The sequence below is a fragment of the Lissotriton helveticus genome, chromosome 3_1, assembly GCF_964261635.1.
Source record: "Lissotriton helveticus chromosome 3_1, aLisHel1.1, whole genome shotgun sequence".
NCBI classification, from domain to species: Eukaryota; Metazoa; Chordata; class Amphibia; order Caudata; family Salamandridae; genus Lissotriton; species Lissotriton helveticus.
This window is the reverse complement of record NC_136061.1, coordinates 163786386-163812163: the sequence shown is the minus strand read 5'-3', so window position 1 is coordinate 163812163 and position 25778 is coordinate 163786386. Positions and strand designations below refer to the sequence as shown.

Below are 25778 nucleotides of genomic sequence, written 5' to 3'. Positions count from 1 at the left end.
TATCCACTGATTAAAGAGCTGTTTTCATAACAGAAAGTGGTTCCGTTCTGCCCGCTACTAGCGAAAGGCAGTGTGCCGTACCCACACACCAACGAGGCGCGCTCTTACAAATCCCTCGTTTATCTCTAAGACTTACGTTAGGAATACGAACAACTAGACCGAAAGCCCTGGGTGAGTCCACGCTCGGAATAGGACCAACTATGTTTAGTCATGCTGCAGGATCTCGGAAACATTCCATAATTACCAACATTATGTCAAAAATTACAATTACTGCTATGTCGTAACTGAGCCCACTCAGTACCGCAGTAGCTGACATGAAAATCACACTCCCGAATACAACCACCCGGGGCGGGGTCAGTGAAGCTGCCTTGCAATAGGGGCATCAACCTCGGCACACGCTCACTCTCGCCCTCCGCGAGCCTGACTACACAGTTTACAATGAACATGGAGGAAGACGGGGAGATAAACGTTTTGTACCACAAATGGCCCCATCCATGTGGGTGAATTCAGCCATTACTGGCCTCTCAGATTGTAAATGAAACCAGAACCTATAGCCCCCCTTGGCCTCAGAGTGTCTGTCCCTTAACCCCACCAGGCACACCCAGTGGTCCGCACCGTCTGCTACCTCTTGTATTTTGTTTGCCTTCAATTGTCATTTTTGCCTCATCTAACTTAACGTTTGCTTTTGTAATTTGTTCACTTGTAATGTTCTTCTCATGCATCGGTTCTGTTCCTATTGTAAAGCGCTCTGACACCTTTGGGTAAAGTCTGCGTTATATAAAAACGCATAAAATAAAATAAATAAAAATCCAAGAGGTTTACTCCACACAGTCTATATGAAAAACGGTAGTTTGTTTTAGTTTTTGTATGGCAACCATTCGTATGTCTAAAACGTGACAGTCACTCATTTTCTTTTATGGATTAATTTCGAATAGGAGGGAGCTTTAAAAATATCTTGGCGTTCAGTGATGCATTTTAAAGAACACCGAATGTCAGTCATAACCGCAAAACAGTGCTTTAAGCCGATATATTTGTGTATGAAGTCAATCAATGGTATGCTACTGCCCACAAGGATACCCATTTCAAAAGTTTATATAGCTCGAGGGTAACCGTCACCAAGAACATTTCCCACGCCTCAACAAGACTGATGTGTAACATGACCTGTAGATAATAAGTTTGAATGCCGATAGCTCATTGTTTAATCCCACTGAGGCCGATAGTGACCTCGCCAAATTTTTTAAAGTATATAGTTATGCCTCGGTTTAGAAACAATGCATCTACAATACTTACTTGTTTAATCTTTTGTTCACGAATATTGTCCATGCGGTGCCTAGTTTATTCTGCTGGTCTGTGGCGAGGGTTCCCTGCACTCTGCCCGTTCCATGAAACCTCGCTGCGCCATGTTACCCCCGAGCTTCTCGCCTCTCGCCCCTCCCCCACACTACCATCACGCAGCCTAGCAGTGTGCCATGCAGGTAGAGTTGCTAGTTTCTCCTTCTGTCAGCACAGAAAAAAATGTATATCTGAAAAGATGGTGGGCGTACCTCTATCACCCACTGATAGTAACAACGATTGAAATGAAACTGAAATGCGCAGCTCACAATGGGGCACGGGGGCAGCTCGCTGGGCGCTGCAGCGGGTCCCCGCGGAGCTATGTGGGTGGCTTGAAGTGCTCTTTTGGAATTACAGGTGACCCGGCCCGCCTCCAACTTGTGAGGGTACATTTAGCTATGCACCTACTGCCACCCTGTTGGGCTTCGATATTGCAGCTTCCCGGGCATACACAGAGCTCCAAGGTCGGCGCATTAACCCACCCTACAATTTTACTAGAATTGGAACCTTTAACCTCGCCGGCTAGCACAGAGCTCTGCAGTCGGCGCATTAACCTACCGAGATTGGAACAGGTGATCCGCTGAGTACACGTAGAACTCCATTGCCTCACCGCGCTCTCTTAGGGGGACCTAGAACTAACCCACACACGCGTTCCTGCAGATCGTGTAGTGACTGTTAAGGGGAGGGGCAGGCTCCCCAAACGTAGCCTCCAGGAATCAAAGTCTTTTGCACCCGAGCTCCACGGTTGAACCGCTGCAGCCTCATCGCCGCCACCGACGACCTTCGAACTCTGATGGACAACGGAGAAACAGCGGCCCTCATCCTCCTGGACCTCTCCGCGGCTTTCGACACCGTCTGCCACCGCACCCTAATACAGCGCCTCAGCAACATCGGAATCCAGGAGAAGGCACTGGAATGGATCACCTCCTTCCTCGACGGAAGAACACAAAGAGTCCGCCTACCACCGTACAAGTCAGAGGCCACCGAAGTCATCTGCGGCGTCCCTCAAGGATCCTCACTGAGCCCCACCCTCTTCAACGTCTACATGAGCCCCCTCGCGGCCATCGCACGCCAACACAACCTCAACATAATCTCCTACGCCGACGACACCCAGCTTATCCTCTCCCTGACCAACGACCCCGCCACCGCCAGAGCCAACCTGCACGAAGGGATGAGAGACGTGGCCGAATGGATGACGACCAGCCGCCTGAAACTGAATTCAGACAAGACGGAGGTCCTCATCCTGGGCTCCACGCCCTCCGCCTGGGACGACTCCTGGTGGCCCCCCGCCCTGGGCACCGCACCCAAACCGACAGACCACGCACGCAACCTGGGCTTCATCCTGGACTCCTCCCTCTCCATGACCAGACAAGTCAACGCCGTCTCCTCGTCATGCTTCAACATCCTGCGCATGCTACGTAAGATCTTCCAGTGGATCCCCACCGAGACGAGGAAGACGGTCACCCAAGCCCTCGTCACCAGCCGTCTGGACTACGGCAACGCCCTCTACGCCGGAACCACTGCAAAACTCCAGAAGAGACTCCAGCGGATCCAGAACGCCTCGGCGAGACTCATCCTCGACATCCCCCGACGCAGCCACATCTCCGGACACCTGAGAGACCTGCACTGGCTCCCGGTCAACAAGAGAATCACCTTCCGACTCCTCACCCACGCACACAAAGCCCTACACGACCAAGGCCCGAGCTACCTCAACAACCGGATCAACTTCTACACTCCCAAGCGCCTCCTCAGATCAACCAACCACGCCCTCGCCGCCGTCCCCCGCATCCGAAGAGCGACAACAGGAGGAAGATCCTTCTCCTACCTGGCCGCCAAGACCTGGAACTCACTTCCGACCAACCTGCGCCTGACCCAAGACCACCTCTCCTTCAGGAAGAAGCTCAAGACCTGGCTGTTCGAGCAGTAGCGGCACCCCCCCCCCCAGCGCCTTGAGACCCTACGGGTGAGTAGTGCGCTCTACAAATGACCTGATTGATTGATTGATTGATTTTGGGTGGTCGTAGTCACCTTCTCCACCCTCCTCCTGGGGCACTATTAGACCGCAGAGGACCGCCGACCTCAAAGTTGGGGAACCAGGTTCAAGTCTCGGTGGGGACGCTAAACATCCTGTAATTGTACATAAAACTGCAAAAAGCACAAATTTCAAATGTTATCGACCTTTGGAGGATGAACATCTATTCGACCATACCACCTAATTCCCCTTCACCCACCCAGCTCTAGAGTCAATGAAAATCGGTTCCTACTCCTTGAAATTTATTACAGCAGGATAGCTTTTTCATGGGGAGGGGAGGCAAAATGAGGTAACCAATACAATGGGCTCACAGTGCATTATGTAATATAGTTGTTACAATAAGCGCGACCTCGCGGGCATCTTCTGACTCGGGTTTAGTGAGAACTTCCGGTGACAAAGGGCCCTTGACGCCGCCTCTCTGTGGGCAAAAAGGAGGTTTTCTATCAGTGTACCACAGTTCCGGTAAACTTGTGCAGACAGGCCTATATGTATTTAATTCTAAAACATACACAACCAAGCTATCAACAACGGGGGGGGGGGGTCACACACTGGAATGCGGTCATATGGCCAAGATCACACAACCTGTCAACTGTAGGCATACCATGATGGGTGAATGCAAATGTGGTGCGGGGGCCTTTATCTGTACACCTTGTCTGGGTCTGGGTATATGTGTTTATCGGCATGCGCGCCTGTGTGAGCTTTAGTGTGCTTACCCCTGTATGCCTTTTGTGTAGAGTCATGTGTGTATGTCTTTTGTAGTTTGGTGTCTATACATATGTGCGTGGTTTGGAGTTTATGGACGCTGTGAGTTTGTCTTGATGCATGTGGTTCGGCGTGTGTGGCTGGTGTGCGAGTTTTAGCGGTCCAGTGTGTGTGGGTGTATGTAAGGACTAGTGTATAGTTGTTGTGCTTTGGAGAGTTTGATATGTGTTGTGGTTCAGCGTGACTAGGGAATGCTAGGGAGTGCAGAGTGACTGCAGAGTGCTAGGGAGTGCAGAGTGACTGGGGAGTGCAGAGTGACTAGGGAGTGCAGAGTGACTAGGGAGTGCTAGGGAGTGCAGAGTGCTAGGGAGTGCTAGGGAGTGCAGCGTGACTAGGGAGTGCTAGGGACTGCAGAGTGACTGTAGAGTGACTGCAGAGTGCTAGGGTGTGCTAGGGAGTGCAGTGTGATAGGGAGTGCTAGGGAGTGCAGAGTGACTGCAGAGTGCTAGAGAGTACTAGGGAGTGCAGAGTGACTGCAGAGTGCTAGGGAGTGCTAGGGAGTGCAGAGTGACTAGGGAGTTCTAGAGAGTGCAGAGTGACTAGGGAGTTCTAGAGAGTGCAGAGTGACTGCAGAGTGCTAGGGAGTGCAGAGTGACTGCAGAGTGCTAGGGAGTGCAGAGTGCAGAGTGCTAGGGAGTGCAGAGTGACTAGGGAGTGCAGACTGACTAGGGAGTGCAGAGTGACTAGGGAGTGCAGAGTGACTAGGGAGTGCTAGGGAGTGCAGAGTGAGTAGGGAGTGCAGAGTGACTAGGGAGTGCTAGGGACTGCAGAGTGACTGCAGAGTGACTGCAGAGTGCTAGGGTGTGCTAGGGAGTGCTGAGTGACTGCAGAGTGATAGGGAGTGCTAGGGAGTGCAGAGTGACTGCAGAGTGCTAGGGAGTACTAGGGAGTACTAGGGAGTGCAGAGTGACTGCAGAGTGCTAGGGAGTGCATAGTGACTAGGGAGTGCTAGGGAGTGCAGAGTGACTAGGGAGTGCTAGGGAGTGCAGAGTGACTAGGGAGTGCTAGGGAGTGCAGAGTGCTAGGGAGTGCTAGGGAGTGCAGAGTGACTAGGGAGTGCTAGGGAGTGCAGAGTGCTAGGGAGTGCAGAGTGACTAGGGAGTGCTAGGGACTGCAGAGTGACTGCAGAGTGACTGCAGAGTGCTAGGGTGTGCTAGGGAGTGCAGAGTGACTAGGGACGGCTAGGGAGTGCAGAATGCAAGGGAGTGCAGAGTGCGAGGGAGTGCAGAGTGCGAGGGAGTGCAGAGTGCGAGGGAGTGCAGAGTGCGAGGGAGTGCAGAGTGCGAGGGAGTGCAGAGTGCGAGGGAGTGCAGAGTGCGAGGGAGTGCAGAGTGCGAGGGAGTGCGAGGGAGTGCAGATTGACTTGGGAGTGCAGAGTGACTAGGGAGTGCTAGGGAGTGCAGAGTGACTAGGGAGTGCTAGGGAGTGCAGAGCTAGGGAGTGCAGAGTGACTAGGGAGTGCTAAGTGACTTGGGAGTGCAGAGTGATAGGGAGTGCTAAGTGACTTGGGAGTGCAGAGTGATAGGGAGTGCTAGGGAGTGCAGAGTGCTAGGGAGTACTAGGGAGTGCAGAGTGACTGCAGAGTGCTAGGGAGTGCAGAGTGACTAGGGAGTTCTAGAGAGTGCAGAGTGACTGCAGAGTGCTAGGGAGTGCAGAGTGACTGCAGAGTGCTAGGGAGTGCAGAGTGACTGCAGAGTGCTAGGGAGTGCAGAGTGACTGCAGAGTGCTAGGGAGTGCAGAGTGACTAGGGAGTGTTAGGGAGTGCAGAGTGCTAGGGAGTGCAGAGTGCTAGGGAGTGCAGAGTGCTAGGGAGTGCAGAGTGACTGCAGAGTGCTAGGGAGTGCAGAGTGACTAGGGAGTTCTAGAGAGTGCAGAGTGACTGCAGAGTGCTAGGGAGTGCAGAGTGACTGCAGAGTGCTAGGGAGTGCAGAGTGACTGCAGAGTGCTAGGGAGTGCAGAGTGACTAGGGAGTGCTAGGGAGTGCGGAGTGACTAGGGAGTGCTAGGGAGTGCAGAGTGACTAGGGAGTGCTAGGGAGTGCAGAGTGACTAGGGAGTGCAGAGTGACCAGGGAGTGCTAGGGAGTGCAGAGTGACTAGGGAGTGCAGAGTGACTAGGGAGTGCTAGGGAGTGCAGAGTGCTAGGGAGTGCAGAGTGCTAGGGAGTGCAGAGTGACTAGGGAGTGCAGAGTGACTAGGGAGTGCAGAGTGACTAGGGAGTGCAGAGTGACTAGGGAGTGCAGAGTGACTAGGGAGTGCTAGGGAGGGCAGAGTGACTAGGGAGTGCAGAGTGACTAGGGAGTGCTAGGGAGTGGAGAGTGACTGCAGAGTGCTAGGGAGTGCTAGGGAGTGCAGAGTGACTGCAGAGTGCTAGGGACTACAGAGTGACTGCAGAGTGACTGCTAGGGAGTGCTAGGGAGTGCAGAATGCTAGGGAGTGCAGAGTGACTAGGGAGTGCAGAGTGACTAGGGAGTGCAGAGTGACTAGGGAGTGCAGAGTGACTAGGGACGGCTAGGGAGTGCAGAGTGCGAGGGAGTGCAGAGTGCGAGGGAGTGCAGAGTGCGAGGGAGTGCAGAGTGCGAGGGAGTGCAGAGTGCTAGGGAGTGCAGAGTGCTAGGGAGTGCAGAGTGACTAGGGAGTGCAGAGTGACTAGGGAGTGCAGAGTGACTAGGGAGTGCTAGGGAGTGCAGAGTGCTAGGGAGTGCAGAGCTAGGGAGTGCAGAGTGACTAGGGAGTGCTAGGGAGTGCAGAGTGACTAGGGAGTGCTAGGGAGTGCTAGGGAGTGCAGAGTGACTAGGGAGTGCTATGGAGTGCTAGGGACTGCAGAGTGACTGCAGAGATTAAGCTAATGGCAATGTAAATGACAATGCCATTTATTTATCTGTTTTCAAAACCAACACATAAATACAAATTTTGTCATTTACAATGCCAATAGCTCTAACATTTCCAAAGGTGAAACCATAGCATTGTAAATGCTTGTTTCGCTTTTGTCAACAGCTAGCTGTAGTCATGAACTGCTTCCTATCTAATCTGTTCTTAGTTTGTGCATGCTATAATTTCCTACTGCTGCTTTCTTGTTTCAGTCCTTGTATCTGGTTCCCCGTTTTATTTGCTTCGCTTCTTGTTTTATGTGTCCTTTCGCTGTGTTTCCAATTTTGCAGTTTCAAGTTTCCTTGCTGTACCAATCTCTTGCTTGCTACAATCCCTAGAATCCTGGTGCTTGTCCTGCCTTGTTTGTTCTTCATTTTTTCCTTGATTTCCTACTCTTGTGTCCCCCTTTGTATTTTAAGTCCTATGCTTACATTCCAGTGTCTACTGCTTATCTGTTGTTGATAACGTGCATCGGTTTTCTATCGCTCTTGAAGTTCAGTCTTACCTGTGTACAACCCTAGTGGTAACCCAGTGTGTTTGCCCTTTTCTAATTTTTGCACATTAGATTTGCTTTTTGCCTTCTCTCCCATTTTAAGTTTTTATCTAATTGTGCTTGCACCACTTTTGTAGTCAGATATTCCTCGATCATATAGAGTGCTCAATCAAAGGTCCATAAAAGAACATTCTTTATCGCTACTGCAACTTGAAATCTTTAACACTAGTTACACACTTATAATGGGTGTTCAAATCTGCAGGTTACCCCTTATTACAATTTTTCTGAGACCCGATCCACAAAGAAGTTTCATTCTGTGATCACGTATTTATACCTTTGGTCATAGAAACCGTTCTTATTTGTAAATAGTCGTAATCGTTATTGTCAGACATAAGCACTTAATGAAGCACCTCCACTTTCATTCAATCACCTGAACTCAGCTTCCCAAGGCATCTTTTGATATTTTTTGGCCCCAGATAGGAATAGCATTTTTTAAGCTGGTGGTGACCTGCTTGTAGTGAGAGCCTATCCATATTCTCCTGCACGCCCTTACCCCGGGGAACAGCAGATGGCCATTTCAGCCACCCAGTGCTATGTCAAGCATGGAATCAGTGACCATTATGTGATGCGTTAATGACCCACCTAGTACCTACATGGCTCAAGTAATTTTACTGTGTTGAGTTGGAAGTAGTTAGGTGCTGCTTCAGAGTTCTTCCTGTAGCCCTCTCTGAAGGTGCATTTATCTTTTAAGAGGCCAAAACCCTGTTTTCAAAAGTGGTCCTGGGCCTGCACAGTCCAATGAATTATAAAAATATAAAACAAACCTTGGGTCTACCCCATTAATAGTAGATGTCTGTCATTGTTCAATGCCGCTTTCGGCCAGTATGCTGATGAACATCAATGCTAACTTGCAACAACGGCCTGGATATTTTAGATATACAAGGTGGTTATATGATTTATATTTGTACATGTGACAGATTCTCCCACCATTCAAGACTAGAGAGATACCTTAATTCCAAACCTTAGAAAATAAAAAATAATACAATGGAACCTGCCCTGCAAATCAGCATTTAGACATAAAAATAAATCTCAAATAGTTTGCATAAAAGAGTCCATATGCAACCTGGAAAAAGACCATCAATAAACCAGTGCAATTAGCCTTATTCCAGCAAGACGAGGCCACATTAAAACCCCACCTTTCCTGGTACCTTAATACGCCTCATACCTGGCAACCAAATCCCAGCCTTGCCTCTCAGCTTCTCTCAATCCTAAAACCAGAAGAGAGATAATGTACATGCGATTGCTGGCCCTACCGATAGCAGATTTCAGCCGGGCTGGGGCAAATCAAACAATTGGAGGAGCCTACGACTATAAACATGAATCATGACTGCACCTTTTGTGTTGCTATCCAGCCACAGCGGATGAAAGGAGAACTATATCTGAGGGAAAAAGCAAGTACCGGCCTAGAGGCGTCGGCAATATGTTTTTCACAAAAGGAGCCCTCCACCATGGCACGTTGAGGAAGATTTATACAAACTCTCAGGGACGCTCTGCGGCCCAGTTCTTGTCCCCTACCATGCCCATATATAGTCCAAAAGCGGATTCCTGATTATTTTAAACTAAAATTAGGAGATGGACATCTCACCAAATAGAAATGAAATCACAAGGTCATATTTATATATCATCAATGACATGTTCGTGGACGGATGCTACAGCATTTCTACAGGACTTAGAACACCCTTCGAAGCAAGAACATCAGAAACTGGGAATCCCCAACCAACAAAAGCTTGTTTTAGACTCTCTGAAGGCACAAAGCACGAGTACTTTACCAGAAGATCAGGACTACAGGCAAAATATGTGCCAGGAAAGGGAGGAAGAACCAGAAAACTGAAAGGTCACAGATGAGTGATAAGTTATGTGGGGGTCGTTCCACAGAGTTATGGGTAGTTCGTAGCACGGATCTCAAGTCTTGGACTACACGATGTCACAGAGAAGCATATGTACTTTACCAAAGTCGGGTCCATGGGTAAAACAGGCGCTGCCAAAGGGATAGGGGTGCAAAGCTGGACAACTGATGGGACAGAAAAAAGCTTTTTTAATTGGGTTCAGGGAAGCAAACCAATCTCCATCATACAGGGACAATAGGAACTGGCTTGGGGACAGCATCTTGAACTTGTCTGGCTGAATGAAAAGCTCAGGAGGCGCAGATGCAGGATGGACCTCAGACCAACGTATTTCTTGCAAACCAATACATAAGGGGGATAGAATCTTGGGCCCCTTTCTTCCAGATGCATCACCTCCATGACTCCATTGCTGAGCAAGGCAAGGACTTCCTCCTCCAAAACTGAAGTGTGTGCCAGAGAGCACATCCTGGTGGAAGGTGGCGAGTTCTGAATGAGGGACAAGAACAACAGGTTACCTACCTTTGGTAACGCTCTGTCTGGTGCATGGTCTCTAAAAGCAGATTCCTCACCTTTAATATATCACCAGACTAGATCCGAAAGATTCAGAAAAGCATTTCTCCTGCACGACAGTAGGTGGCATCATGTAGCTCTGCGCCAACTTCAACCTGCCCAAGAAATGACGAAAGTAGCCACATATAAGTGCTACCTCTGCAAGCAGAAGCCATTTCTTTCAGGACTCCGTCTGTGTCCTCAGACGTGGAGCCCAACAAATATCAGAGGTAAAAGTGTGCAGATTCCTAAATTGGGGCCTTTTTAGATTGGAAAAGGGACCATTCCCCAGAACTGAGAGGTGGGAGGGCAGTGATTAATCTGCGGTTAGATAGGGTATTCACCAGGAAACATTACCAAAGCTAAGTAACTTGCAGAATTTTTTGCAGTCTCCACAGAAACTTGGTGCCGGGCCCAGTGAAACTCCAGGATCCACTGCACAGTCCTCACATGCCACCTGGCATAGTCCACAAATAGGCTGCAGGACGCAACGAAGTCTCAGAGCCACTCTTACTAAGACACAGGACTGAGACTGATAGATCAGGATCACAGTCTGAATGCCCTGGACTCACTGCGATGGAGGGAAGTCACAAAAACACACCATATCCAGGATAGCTCCAATCAAATGGAGGATCTGTGAAGTAGTGGGTGTGACTTTGCAAGTTCTTATTGAACCAAAACGATGTCCAGAGGTTTGAAGTCATCTCAAGGGGACTCTCGACTGACTGGGGAAAACCCGCCTTCAACAACCAATCGTGAAGGCAGAGGAAAAATGTAATCCCTCTGCCCCTGAACGTGTACTGCGACCACTGCCATCACTTACTGAACAAATGGGGTGCATCGGTGAGGTCAAAAGGGAACAAGGAAGCTTGAAATTATCCTGGATTATAATGAACCACCGTGGGACTACAGGATGGGCACATGAAAGTATTTATCTGCAGATTCATAGCCACCATCCAGCCACCTGAATCTAGGCAGACAGAACCTGGGCGAACGCGAGCACCTTGAATCTGTACTTCCACAAGAAGACATTTAGAAGGTGTAGATCTAAAATACACAAAGACCTTCATCCTTCTTCAGAAGGAGGAAATTGAAGCGGACTGCTGGATTCAGACCGGGTTTTCCTAGTGGAAAGGGAGTAGTGTTTCGGCGAGGAGCATTTCTCTCTCAACAGAGGTTTCCCAAGGCTCCCCACCAGAAAGGGACCTCTACCCCCTCTCTAATCAGTCAAAGAGACCGAAAATAACTAGAGACAAAATGTCTGCAAAAGATGCGGCAGCTCTCGCTTCCTTGTACGACAATCCTATTACTGCCACCCTCCAATCCAAAATACAGGTAATCACTGGACTGGGAAGAGAACAGGCCCCTCCGAAATCCCCTGGACCCCCGGCAACACGCACTATCATCCCCACGATATCCCGAACACAAATATCCACAACAGAGATGTCCCCCACAAACTGCGCGCTCATAAACTGCAGATCAGCCGCCAAGCATGCCACAGAGCTAGCGGAAATCCATCCTTACTCACGACATAGACCTAGCAATCATCACAGAGACATGGCTAAATGACTCCTCACATCCACTCAGGGATACTCTTGTCCCCCAAGCTTTGTAATCACCAACAAAGATAGAAAAGATCAAAGAGGTGGAGGCATGGCAATCGTCCACAAAAACAATATTTCCGTGACGGAAATAGACTTCTTCAACTACAACACCTTTGAGTGCCTAACTGCCAACATGAACACTAGCAACAACAAAACACTTATCTGCCAGCCCCGGGCAACACCACCACATTCACGTAACACCTGTCTGACCTGATTGCCCACTGCTGTCTCCGAGACACGAACAACCTTATTCTGGGCAACCTCAATCTGCACTGGAATGAAGAAAACAACCTGCTAATTCAGAACCTGAAGGAGCTGCTTCACAGCAACAACCTTACCCAACACTGCTTAGAGGAAACCCACAACAAAGAAGCAATCCTAGACGCCATTATCGCCCAGCACGACACTGTCACGTTAGACCGCACCCTGCCCGTGGACTGGTCCGACCACCATTTAATCCTTTTCCACCTCACTCAGCCAATCACAATTAAACCCCCCTCACTAAACCCTCTGAAATTAACCAGAAACCTCTCCCAGATTAACATGACTGACCTAGAGGGAAGGGTTAACTCTCTCCTCACTGCCTCTACGGATGATCTATCCACAACAGAACTCACCTCCCACTACAACACAAACATGACATCCATTCTAGATCAAGTAGCACTCTTGAAACTAAAGAAAACCAGGAACATCCCATCCAGATCTTGGTTCAACACAGACATTAATAATTTATTTATTTTAAGAGTTTTATATAGCGCTGGCTAGACCCGGAGGTATCAGAGCGCTTTACATGAAGTTCCACAAAATTACAAGATTACATCAGTTTCAATTTACAAACAATTACAAGAGCATAGAGAACGAGATAAGTGAAGTGTAAAGAAGAAGGGGGTAAGGGTAAAGGGGTGGGAGGGAGAAATGGCAGAAAGACGAAGGAAAGTCTGCCCAAAGTCCGGCTGGGTAGGTGACGGTCGAGGGGGAAGTCCCAAACCTATCTCCTCTATAGCTATCAGGTAGCTCCACCGGGCTTTGGCCAAATAGCTAGGTCTCAATGGGAAACATTTAAAGAACATGGAGGGCAAAATAATGGAGCGTAGAGGGGAGGGGACAGGGAAGGTGAGAAAGGGAGGATAGGGAAAGAGACAACAAGGAGAGACGAAATGAAGTCTGTCTAAAGGCCGACTGGGTAGGTGACGACCAAGGAGGGAGTCCACTGCCCATCTCCCCTATAGCTAAACCAGATAGCTCCATCGGGCATCTGTTAAAATAGTTCAATCTCAATACGTTGAGAGAGGAGAAAAGGAGAGACCTAAATAGAGGGAGGATGCGGGAAGAGATGACCGGAGAGACGAAAGGAAGTATGGCCAAAGACCGACTGGGTAGGTGACATCCAAGGAGGAAATCCCCGACCTGTCTCCCCAATAGCTAAACCAGGTAGCTCCATCGGGCACAGGTAAACAGGGTGGGGACTAGGGCCAGGACAGCCTTTGAGTGCATGGAAGAACAGGAATCGCCATGGTGTCCTGATTCTGATCCCAGACACCACATATAGATGTCATGCAGATCAGAGAGGGACATTTTCTTGCACCACCCACAAAAACCTTAAACCTGCGTATTTTGGAGGAAACATTTGACGTATTCGCTATCAAAATGCTGAGAAATGTCACCAATAAGACACAAAGAGAGAGCCATAGACCCATGTCGATGAGGCATGAAAAATAAGAAACCTGACTTCAGTATGTTGGTTGGTGCCTAATATACGCGGCTATTGATCCCAAGAACCACTGCTTACACAGGGACCTCTGCTTACTTTAAATAAAATAAAAATCTTCAAGGTTTCATTTTTTCTTTTTAAAAGAATCTCGTTTTCCATTAAGGAAAACGGGCTGTATTTTGATTATTTTCTTTTAAACTGCTTTATTAAAAAGCAATTACAAACATGGCGGTCTGCCGACATTAGCAGACCACCATCTCTGTGATAGCTGCTGATTCCTAATAGGTCGCAAACTTCAACATACCTCATTAATATTCATGAGGTAGGTCGATTTGCGACCCACAAGCATCCCTAAATGAAACTCAAAGACATATGTTGGGAAATCGGTATTCCTAATGTTTGTACATCTGGCCCTTATTTCATTAATAAACCGCATTAGAATAGGGTAGCGGCAGGATGTTTCCCAGGGCATGTTTAAAAACTCTCCCTTCTAACACGTTTCTCAATGCAGATACACTCTGCTGTACTAAGGTGAAACTCTTCCGTGTGCTAAAGAAATGCATTGTTTTTTTAACATTTTGAACACACCTAACAGGATATTTGTTGCATTCTTTACATGCCAAATATTTTTCAGCCTCGGCTCATGCACGGGTTCCTCGAGCCAGAGCCAATCCTTGGCTCAGCCCCCAATGTTAATTTGTTGGCTCACTCGCCTCTAATTTAAAGCCTTCATTTCAAGTACATGAAGTATTGTAATTTTGGTATGTACTGAAGATTTTGTTAAATTGATACACTAAGACAAAGACATAGAAAGATAGCAGAAGAGAAAGAACAGAAATGGCTTAGGCAAGTCCTAAAAAACCAAATTTAAAAAAAATCAAAAATCTCTGCATGAAATAATACACATTCCTACACAACCACTTATCTACTTCTTAAAGACGAACACACACACACACACACATACACACAGAGTGTCCAGGAAACTACTCACCCTTCTTAGGGGGAGCCTTGGAGGAGGAACTGAAGAACTTCTTCACAGTGGTGACTTTGCGAGTTTTCTCATTCGTTTTCTTTTCCTCAAACTTGGAAAAGGTGAGGGAGGGCTGGCCACCTTGTGCCCCCTGAGTGCTGGCATAAGCTGCTTCCTCTTCTCTCTGCAGTCTGTAATTACAACAGGTAACCATTAGAAGCGTCACAAAGAAACCACAGTATGGAAATCGTTTTTCTGCTTTGCCTTTTCAAACCTGCAAACTATATCCCGTACACTCTAAATGCAAATCGCTTCTGTTGTCAACAAAGCACTTCCCCTATGTTTAAAACTGGTTTAAAATGACTGACATTTCAAAAGCATGATTCGCCATGAATTTCACCCCTCAATTTCATAAAGTGTGCCACATTTCAAAACCATTGCTTGCAACGTGTTTATAGGGAAATGAATTAAACATGAGACTGATCGCTCATACCCATGTAAAGACATCTACACCTGGCCTCGTCGAAGGGGAACATTCAGGGGTGGTTTCAGACAGTTCGACAAACATGCAGGTAATCTCCTCTGCGAACAGCCTGAAATTATGACTATTTTACTAAGCACTCAAGGAGCCCAGCTCGAAACAAAATGACAACCGAAACACGCACAGAGCTCACATCCTGACTTATCAAGAAGAATCGCAGTGCATGAAGGCAACTATATACAGCCTGTCTGAAGTGAAAGTAAGTAACCTAGTGACAATCCATAAACTAGAGGAGTATGCTCATGTCAATTTGCTCTCTACTCGAGGATAAGAGTTCAGTTCAGGCAAAGATAATGAGGTTGTTGACGTTTCGACCCAGAGCGAAGTGGTCATTCAAAATATTTAGCGTGGGTCTTCATCAGGCCAGAGAAAGTGGGGCAACCTAGAGTCACACACCACCTGTCCAAACAATGGATGAGCAAAACATGCAACGATGAGGTACGTGGGCTTCGCGTCTAGACTGATATTGTCCACTGTCTTCCAATACAGATCAAAATGTCAGTAGGTGCTGTGTTTCAACAACAGAGAGCCTAACACAGTGTATTTATCTCTCCTTGGAGCACACCTAGCAGATGTGGCTTAAGTGGAGAGAAAGACACTGTTACAGATAGCGAACATTCGACGAATGTGACCGAGGTGCTCTCCCACCCTGAATGCTTAGATTTACAGATTTGCCCGATTCATTGGAAGGATCGCTATTGTTAAAACCTCGCATCCATGGAAATTGTGGTCCGTATTATAACACAATGGACAATTTCAGTCTAGACAAGAAGCCCACATGGCCTAGCTGGACTCAGCCTACCGTTTGGAACATTTTAAGACTCAACAAATTACTGATTTGGTCCTCTCCTATGCATAAATGTTTCTGAGCAAGTACTTAGGTGAAAGACTATTAATCCATAGATTCTAGTTATCATGGTTTTTTTAACTTATGGCCGTTAGAGAAACAGCAAGGCAATTTACAAGCTATAAAGCAACTGGTGGTAAATGCACACTACATTCTCAATTCTCACAGTTCAACTATATGTAACCTTGGTGGCAAATACTACCTCAACTACCGTTAGCATGTGGTACTAATTCAAGGATGATGGGAATGTTCAGGTAATCTAAAATTATCTACAGATCATGGTACCTATTTTACGTCTGTAACTGGACCCCCTTACAATATGTCCCGAGCAATAAAGCAATCATTTGAAATCCACATACTCCTTTAAATGATTGTTTGGAACAGATGACCGAATACGAGAATGACATGTATTAACTCTTCACTGGTGTCGCCTGGATCTCTATCTTGTCGAAATCAGAAAGAAGCCCAACAATCTTACCTTCAGGAAACAACTTAAGGCCATATCCTCTACCAGTTCCTAAACAAATATCTCACCTCCAAACTTTAATTGAGACAGTACCACAAATTTGTTTATGGTTAGTGTTATAAGTGAGGTAAAAGAGTGAAGCTAGAAAGTCAAAGGCTTTCAACAAGGGTCACTCACGTTTATTAAAAAGAGGCCTCACTCACCAACCTAGTTGGTGACATGCTTCATCAATGGGCCCCCACCAGAGAGGCAGAGTGCCTCTTCGGTGTGCTTCAACACCTGATTACAGCAGAGCGGGGGTTTTATGGTGACAAGTGCTAGTGCTGGGGATTGAAGTGAAACTAAAATGGGCTTACTGCTTCTATAGAAATTTTTATTAGGGGAGAGTAAGGCAAGGTTAAAAATATGTGGTGGATGTTATGGCTGAGAGAATTGGTCAGGCACATCTTACAAACCCGACTTTATAACTTTGGATGTGCCTGACCAATTTACTCTGCCATAACATCCACCACATATTTTTAACCTGCCCTTACTCTCCACCTAAGAATATGTATTTAGGAAGCAGTAAGCCCATTTTAATTTCACTTCATGCACCAGGACTAGCACTTGCCACCAGAAAAACCCTCTCCGCTGTAATCAGGCATTGTAGCACACCGGAGAGGCACTCGACATGCGTTAAAAACTTAGCTGTCCTTCTAGTAATTTCAGTTGATAGCTGCAAAAGAGACTGTGATGTTGTCAATAAGTTATCGTTCTCTGGGGTAAAGAAGTTTATTTAATTCTGTAATGATGAACATGAGAAGAGAAGATCCAGCGGGTGATAACATCCTTTGCACCCTTAGAGGACCCCTGACATGATACTCTCCAAACGCTAAATTTTGTTTATTGTTTTTTTTACAAATATTTAGAGAATAGATGATAACAAATAGAAAATGCATGTTCTCTATCTCCTGCAAGGTGTAAAAAGAATCCATTCTTTCCCCTTACATTCTTTTTAAACTTTATATAAAATCTATGATCACTTCTTAGAAACTAATATCTCCTTCCAGCTTACTACAGACAATACTCAGAAGCTTCTTCTCTGGAGGACATTGTTACACTCTCCTAGATCCATAGAAACATTAAACCCTGAAAGTCAGTCCACCATCTAAAGTTTAAACAGCTAAAGACTAAATTTCGTTTTATAAATCCGTCATAGTGTAATCACGTTATTATAATAGTGGTTCATACCACACTACTGTGGTTTCTCATTGCCCAAACAACTGATAGTGCAAAATCCCAAGGTGTTCATTAAAAAGTCTAAAACTACACACCCACATTTACATGTGGAGGAAAAGCCCTCAGTATCAGCTGAAGCTGTTAAGATGAATTAAGTCATACATCCCCAAATAGGATCTGTCTAATCCCCCGAATGAATGAGAGTTACACAGTACAACCAGTACCCAAAGGATGCCCTGGTGATAAAAACTCAAAATTATCAGAGAAAGCTAGTTTTAGAATAACAGGTTTATTTATTTTCAAAGAAATTTAGTGATCTGAGATATGTCTAGTGGATACTGTTGCCTTCAGGAAGTAAAAGACTCACCCACACAATGGGTGGTATGCTTCATCATTGTGTTCAACACCGGTCATAAAGATTAGGAGTAAGCTACTAGCCTATACGAGGGGAGCTGGTGGGATCTTGCTGTTTGCATCAGGGTGGATTTTTGATGAGCAACTGTGGTTATTAGGGTGCAGGGTTGATGGGCAGAGGGGAGTGAAGAGAAGTTAAAACTACCTAGTGGCGGAGAGTATCAATTTATTGAATAAGCGGGGGGGAAAGTGAAGCTAATGAGATGACAAGGCGAAAAAAAGAATTATTTGAACAACTGACTGAATAAATGACAGCAAGAGAGCAGACACAGGACAGCAAATTTTCAAACACATGGAGATCAAATTGGGCAGGTGAAAGGTCAGAGATGGCTGGGACATGGAGTGATCATATATATATAGGAGACAATTGTGTATCTGAGTGTTTAAAAGCAATTGTTGGACATAAGAAGAAGGAGAAAGTGAAGGAGTAGGCAAATGGCCAGTGGAATAGAACGCACATGTAATGAAATGCAGTGGTCTCTGAGGCGCTGGAGAAAATAGTGTCATGAGGCAGCATATTTACATGAGGGATGTCCTTCCTACCTTTATTTACGAAGCTAAAATACCCAGAAACAGTTTAAAGATTGGAGGCAAAGGTAGGTGAAGGAATTGTTGTGTAGCATTGTAGGACCCTAGTGTAATTTTCCCGATCCATATCCTTATATAGGCTTTGAAATCACAACCATATTTAGACATAGCTCATGCAGTCCAAATACGGCATGGCTACTTCCACTAGTTCCGAAAATCCACAACGATTTCTTGGAAAACTGTGCTTCAGCAGCTAGAGACTTCCCCTTGCTTGAATACTGACTTGTCCAAGAACTCATGGAGTTTTTAAAGAACTGAGACTCTTTGATGATGTTATTATGTCCACCTTTACGTCAATCTCGGCACCTTCAAGGTATAAATATGCCCACACTTGCCATAGCAAACACACAGTGGTTTGGAGCAGTTTGACTTTCTACTTGACGGACGCAGCTCGCTACAGAAAGTGCCGAAGGACGCCGGCCCTCCAGCAGACGCACTGAGAGAGATGCTGTGTTTTCTCTTGCCGAGAAATCCAGCTCCAGTGTTTCCAAGCTATCCTTGCGGGTTGTTGGGAAATCGAGTCCTGAGACAGAGAGATACCAGACCTCCTTCAGTCTAAACCAAGGTACGTAGCTGATTAGACTGTAAGAGAAATCTTAGATAGACTCTTGGCAAAAGAATACTAGATTTATGCTACACCTCACTTACTTCTTCCCTCGTACTAGACTTAGGTTAGGTACATCGGGGTAGGCGTATTTTAGAAACACCAGTTGAGTACTTTTTAGCCTTTGTTATTTATATATGTATTTTATGGCTTAGAAACGATAACATGCTTTTACAGTATTATTTTATAATACTCTTCTTGCTGTACGCATTATACTTTGCAGCCAGTATTACGATTGTAGCAGTTCATTTCTTCTGCATGAGAAAGAAGACTGTTCAATAAATACTTTTATTGAAAACGCCCCTCTCTCTATTTCTCTGCACCTCTGGTGAAACGAAGCATGCACGATTGACTGAGTAAAATATCTTTCTATTGTTTCCACGACTCCGTCCAATTCGAAATCCCGTATTCTCCTCATCTTGTCGGATCGCACACGCCATTACCTCTATAGTTAGAGCAAACAACAGCGGGGATAGGGGTCACCCCTGCCGGGTGCCCCGCCTTACAGGGAAGTCCGTTGATAATACTCTGTTAACCCTAACCCTTGCCCTGGGATCTGTATAGAACAAGCTTACCCACTTCCTGAATTTAGGCCCAAAGCCAAATCTAAGTAATACCCCCTCCAGGAAGGGCCAGTGGACATCGTCAAACAACATCTCCGCGTCGAGAGATAAAAAGAAGCGAGGGTCTTCCCTGTTGCAGACCTTCATTAACCAGTTGTGTGTCCGCCTAAGGTTGTATCTAGTCGCCCTATCTGGGAGGAAGCCGGTCTGGTCCAGGTGTACCAATCCTGCGATAACTCCCCGTAGGCGAAGGGCCAAGATCATTGCGGGGAGCTTCACCTCCACGTTCAAGAGCGAGATAGGTCTATAGGACGCGCAGTCCTCCGGCGGCTTACCCTTCTTATATATGGGGACTATTGTGGCCTGTCGTAGATCTAACGGTAAATTTCCCTCCTCTACTGCATCCTCAAAGCGCCCTAATAAGTGACGGGCCAGGAGGTCCGCTGTTTTAAAAAAAAATTCAGCTGGAAAGCCGTTAGGGCCCGGGGATTTCCCCGCTCTAAACCTGTTCAGGGCATCCCTGACTTCGTCTACCGTGATGTCAGTTTCCAAGTCGCGTTGGTCCGCCACCTCAAGGCTTGGGAGCTCTATGGAGGACATATAATGCAGTGAGTCGTCCTTCGACCCCCAAATCCCTGGCTTCATAAAAGGCGCCGTAGTAGGCCGCAAAAGTTTCAGCTATCTGTTCGTCCGTCTGCACCCAACTACCCTGTCCGTCTCTCACTTTCTCTACCCACCTCGCTTCTCTCTCTTTCCTACTGAGCCATACCAGCAGCCTGCTGGACTTATCCCCGACATCATACAAACGATGCAGCGTCGCCAGGGCCTGCGCCTTCACCTCCCCCGTCACCAGGTGTCTATACTGTCATTACACGTCCAATAATTGCCTGAGGGTACCCGGATCCTTACCCACCCGCTGCTTCTGTTCCAGATCCAGGATCTGTGTTTCCAGCGCTCGGGCGTCCTCTTCCGCTTTCCTCCTCTCCCCCGCTATCCTGTTCTGGGCTCTATCTCGCAGTACTGCCTTGAGGGCTATCCAAAGCGTCACCCGGGAGGAGACCGATCTCTCATTTTCTGCGATGTACACCTTCACGTCTGCCCTAAGGCCACGCAAAATGTCTCCGTTTTGTAAATCCCAGGCCGCTAAACGCCATGTATCATTTCTCGGTTTCCCCCGGTACCCCCCAATTTCAGCCAGTAGGGGAGAGTGGTCTGATATGCCCCGCACCTGATATTCTACCCTGTCAGTAGTCTGCAGCGTCCCTCTGGCCATGAAGATATAATCCAGTCGAGAGTACACCTTGCGCGCCCCTGAGAAGAACAAGTACTCCTCCGTCTCCGGGTGCCGCCACCTCCACACATCTATTGTGAGAGGTCCCTTGTTTTTAACTGCACTGTGGTTTGATTTAATAAGCTGCTGAAGAACGGTGTGCTTTGAAATACTTATGTGCCGTTTTTCTGTGTGCATTTCGTATTTTTAACTGGGGGGTATACTGGCAGGCAAAGTGTGACCTTTATTGCCCCTCTGTACTTACCCGGCCCGTCCCTGGTCCGCCACGGCTTTTTGTGCCGCTTGGGACGTGACTCCTCCCACACATTGCATCACTTCCGGGGTATTCCCCTATTAGTATTATGTGAATCCGGCCGCGCAGCGGGCGCGCCGAAGGCACGCCTAAGGCAAGCCCGTCTGCACCCGTCCGCGACCGGACTGCGGCCAGGGCCAGTCATGCTGCCGGCTCGGGTATATCGGGGGACAGGATCATCTGGTCCAGGGAGGACCTGTTTTCGCTCAAGCCAAAGGGGCCGTGTAAAACTGATCCACCGGTTGCAGGGCCTTTGCTCAGCCCGTTCTCATGCGGGGAAGGTGAGACCGCGTGTGGTGACGCGGGCGCCTCGAAAGAGGTCAAATTGAAGGCAGACAACAGCCAGCATAGTAAGCGCTTTAGAGCAGGATTGCTGAATTGTAGATCTATGATAAGGCATGCAAATGACATCTGGCTGCTATTAGAGAGCCAGGAATGGGACGCTTTGTTTCTAACTGAAACATGGCTGAATGAGCATAATATGACTGCCATTGCCCTAGCAGTACCTGACGGTTTTAAAATGTGCTTTGCCAATCGGGAGGATGGGAGGAGAAGTGGAGGGGTGGCACTTATTTTTAAGCAGCATTTCACTCTCACATCGGCCCTACCGAGCTCGATCTCGGGGATTGAGGGCCTGCATTTTTGCTTGCTAATTAACCCCCAAGTGGCTCTAGCTGGCATTGTCATCTATCGCCCCCCAGACTGGCCAGAAAGTAGCACAAAGGCATTAATGGACACTATTGTCCAAAGTTCTCTCCTGCATAATCATTTTTTGGTGGTTGGGGATTTCAATATGCATGTAGATAAACCGGATAACGCACAGGCGGAGCATTTAGTTGCCTCTTTGAGTGCAGCGAATTTGGTCCTATCCACTAGGGGACAGACGCACAGAGCAGGCCACACGCTCGATCTTATTTTCTCGAATATAAATGGCCTTTTAGTGGAAGATGCACAGCCGCTATTGTGGTCAGATCATTCATTAATCCCCTTGGTGGTAGGGCTAGAAGGGAAGGCAACGGCCAAGGGGAAACGGTCTTTTATGCAGAGACAGTGGAAAAAGCTCACCCCGGAAATCATAAGTCCAGCTCTGGCTCGCAATCCCCCACAGCTATCAACAAATGCCAGTAAGGATGCTAGGGCGATGAATCAATGGATAGGGGATATGGTGGCACAGATTGCTCCTGCTAAGCGGGTAATGTCGCAGAGGGAGTCACCCTCGGCCCCTTGGTTCTCTGTCGAACTCAGGGTGGAAAAATCAGACTGTAAGAGGCTGGAGCATATCTGGAGGTCAAAGTACTGCCCTTTAGCCAAGGCACAATATAAAGAAGCTATGAATAAACTGCATAAGTCAATTAAAAGGACCAAGAAATTGTTTTTTGCTTCTGCCGTCCAACAAGCGGAACACTCAAGCAAAGAGGTTTTTAAAATTGTACAGTCATTTTTTAAACCACGATGTATAGAGAGGGAGGTTTCCCCGTCCACAGCACTCTGAGATGATATATCAACTTTTTTTGAGAATAAAATACAAAAAGTGTACGATTCCTTTTCCCCTGCGAGACCCACAGTAAAGGCCGATTCAACAGCCAATGGTCCACGCTTACTGCCCATTGGCCAATTCCAGCCAATTTCACTGGATATGGTGAAGCAGGAATTAAAGCGCTGCAAATCAGGTTCGCCAGAGGACCCCTGCCCACCAAAGCTCTGGGGGCTGATGGCGGATTCAATCGCGCCTACTTTGCAACACATCTGGAATACCTCTATTAGGACGGGAGAGTTCCCGGAGGGGTGAAAGCATGCAACGCTTCTTCCTTTGAAAAAGAAACCGAATGGGGACCCAGAGGATCTGAATAACCTCCGGCCAATATCTTTACTGGCGGCGCCAGGTAAAATGATGGAGAAAGTAATTCAGCAACAGCTAAATACCTATATTGAGGCCAACAATATTCTACATGAGACCCAATCGGGGTTTAGACCCGGTTTTAGCACCGAGACAGCCCTGATTGAGGTGGCAGAGTCGGTAAGGTGGTCGATGGATTCAGGGGACTCAGCTATGCTGGTGCTCCTGGATCTGTCGGCCGCTTTTGATACGGTCGACCATGGTAGACTACTACAGAGGCTTGCAGCGATTGGGCTTCAGGATCAGGCCCTCGGCTGGCTACATTCTTATCTGTCAAACAGATCGCAGAGGGTGGCACTGGGGGCATGTTCCTCAAAGTCCAGGAGCCTGACATGTGGCGTTCCGCAGGGGTCGGCACTAAGCCCTTTATTATTCAATATTTATCTGGCTCCGCTCTTCACATTAATTGCCAATTGGGGGGTCACTGCAATATCTTATGCAGACGACACCCAGTTGGTTTTCCCCTACTCTGAAGTGTCAGAGGCAGCCTTTGCCAGCTTCAAGGGATGCCTCGGCGACGTGGCAGCCTGGATGAACACGAATAAATAAAAGTTGAATCCGAATAAAACGGAGGTGATCTTTTTCGGGAAGAGTACACCTCCTGCGGCAGATCTATGGTGGCCCGAGGTGATGGGGCCTGCACCTCTACCTAGCCTTTCAGCAAAAAACCTAGGGGTTAAATGGGACGACAGTCTAGCCTTTTCCTCGCATATTCAGCAGGTGACGGGGTGCTGTCTCAGCAAACTGAAGAACCTGCGGAAAATTATTGCGCTCTTGCCTGAGCAGTGCAGGAAAACGGTGATCCATGCCACAATCACATCTAGGCTGGATTATGCGAATGGCCTATACCTAGGTCTCCCGAAATACTTGTTCCAGCGTTTGCAAATTGTGCAGAACGCAGCGGCTAGGCTGCTAAAGCGCATACCGTTCAAAGACCACATGACCCCTCATCTCCGTTCATTGCACTGGCTGCCGGTATCCAGTAGAATAAAATTCAAGGCTCTTACGCTGGCGTTTCGAGCTCTGCACGGAATCTGTCCATCCTATTTAAGATCGCGGCTGCCCAGATACTCTCAGGCCCGCTCTCTCCGCTCGAATGGCCGGGTTCTGCTGCTAGAACCACGAGTGAGAAGGGCTCAAATAGGAGGACGTACGTTTTCGGCTAATACGGCTCTGTTATGGAACTCTCTGCCCCCGAGCCTTCAGAGCGCTCCCTCGGAATCCTGCTTTAGAAAGCAGTTGAAGACCTGGCTCTACACACAAGGAAACTAGATATTCCTCTCTTCCAAGGCACTGCTCTTACAGCGCCGGGACACCTCCTAGCTGAGGTAGCTGTTCGCGCTGTTACAAAAGTCTGTATTATTATTATTATTATTAAGCCCAGTGTGGCCATTGTCCTCGCTAACAGGGTGCCGGACAGGGCTCTATCCCTCCCGCCTGTCCTGTCACGCCCACGGTCCATGACATCGTTGAAGTCTCCCCCTAGAATCTGGACCGTGTCAGAGGTGTTAAGTAGGATATCAGCAATAGCTCTCAATGTGCCTGCCTGCAGCTTAGGTGGGGCGTAGACCGAGAGGAACGTATAGTCCCTCCTTCTCCATTACCCCCTCACTCCCACGTATGTCCCCTGTGGGTCCACCCATGTCTGTGAGATGTGAAATGGTGGGTGTTTCCTGATCAGAATTGCTACCCCTCTGGAACCGGAGGTAAAACCTGCGTGGGCCAGTGTTCTGTATTGCCCTCTAGCAAGGAAGTTACATTTAGTGCCCCGCAAGTGTGTTTCCTGCAGTAGTATGGCGTCCGCTCTAATTCTCCTAACATAGTTATGCACTAACCCCCACTTAATCTTGCTACCCAGGCCGTTAACATTCCACGTTAAAACCTTAATCCCCCCCCAGTGAAGGTTCCTCTCCCAGCGAATTGGCCATCATCCTACACTGCATGGCTGTGTGATTTGTCCAGTAGGGGTCATGTGGCGGGCCCACAGGCTCGGATGTGCTTGAGTGTCCTGACATGCAATAAACCAGTCCTCCCTGAACTCCCCCCTCCCCCATAGCAACAATAAACATTTCCTGCCCCCCTTCCCTGGTCCCCAAACATGGAACAACTGCCCCCCATCCCCGCTCCCCACTTTCTCCCCCCTCCAGTCCCATACCCTCCAGATGATCACGCACAGGACTTTCCAAGGAGGAGAGGGTCTGTCGCCCACCCTTAAAGCCCCCCTAGAAGTCTAACCCCAGAATGTACTCCTGAGGCCCTGGAACCCCTTTCTCAACTCTCCGCAGTCACTAGGAAACCAGTTACTTCCAAAACAGAAACTCAAAAAGGGAAAAAACAGGGGCGGGGGGGGTATGTCAACTTGCGTGCTATCCGGCCATGAGCCTGCATCACCAGTGTCCCGTGGGTCCCAACTTCATGAATGTGATTCCTGGATATCGCCCAGGGATGCCGCAGCCCCACCGTTCACCTCTTTCTCCATCTCATTGATTGCTACCACTAGAGGATGAATGGACGGGGTCCCAGTTTCCTCATCATCAGAAGAATGGCCACCATTGTCCTCCTCCCCTTTGGTTCGTGCATTCCTCACCACACAGCTGAATCTGGAGCCAGACCAGTCGCCCATGCCCGGGGAGGACGAATTCCTCCGACTCCTCCGGGTTGAGTTTTGCGCAGGATATGGAGTCGACATTTGCTGCCTGCTACCGCGAGACCCTCTGGACCTTTGCCTTCTCGGCTGTCTCCATTGGGCCTCCGTCTTCGACGTGCTAGGCCCGGACTCCCGTCGGCCCTCCTGGTCCCGCCGGGGCGGGCGCTCCTCGAGCCACTGCCAGG

General features: G+C 48.0%; 1 protein-coding gene across 2 annotated transcripts in view; it reads right to left on the bottom strand.

Annotated features, from left to right (window-relative positions):
* RABGEF1 (RAB guanine nucleotide exchange factor 1) overlaps positions 1-25778 on the bottom strand; it is a 351066-nt gene that overhangs the window by 168913 nt on the left and 156375 nt on the right. For both annotated transcript variants that reach the window (XM_078679474.1, XM_078679473.1), the window contains exon 3: positions 14247-14416. In XM_078679474.1, coding sequence (XP_078535600.1) covers positions 14247-14416 — 170 coding nt within the window. The remainder of the gene's footprint in view (positions 1-14246; positions 14417-25778) is intronic.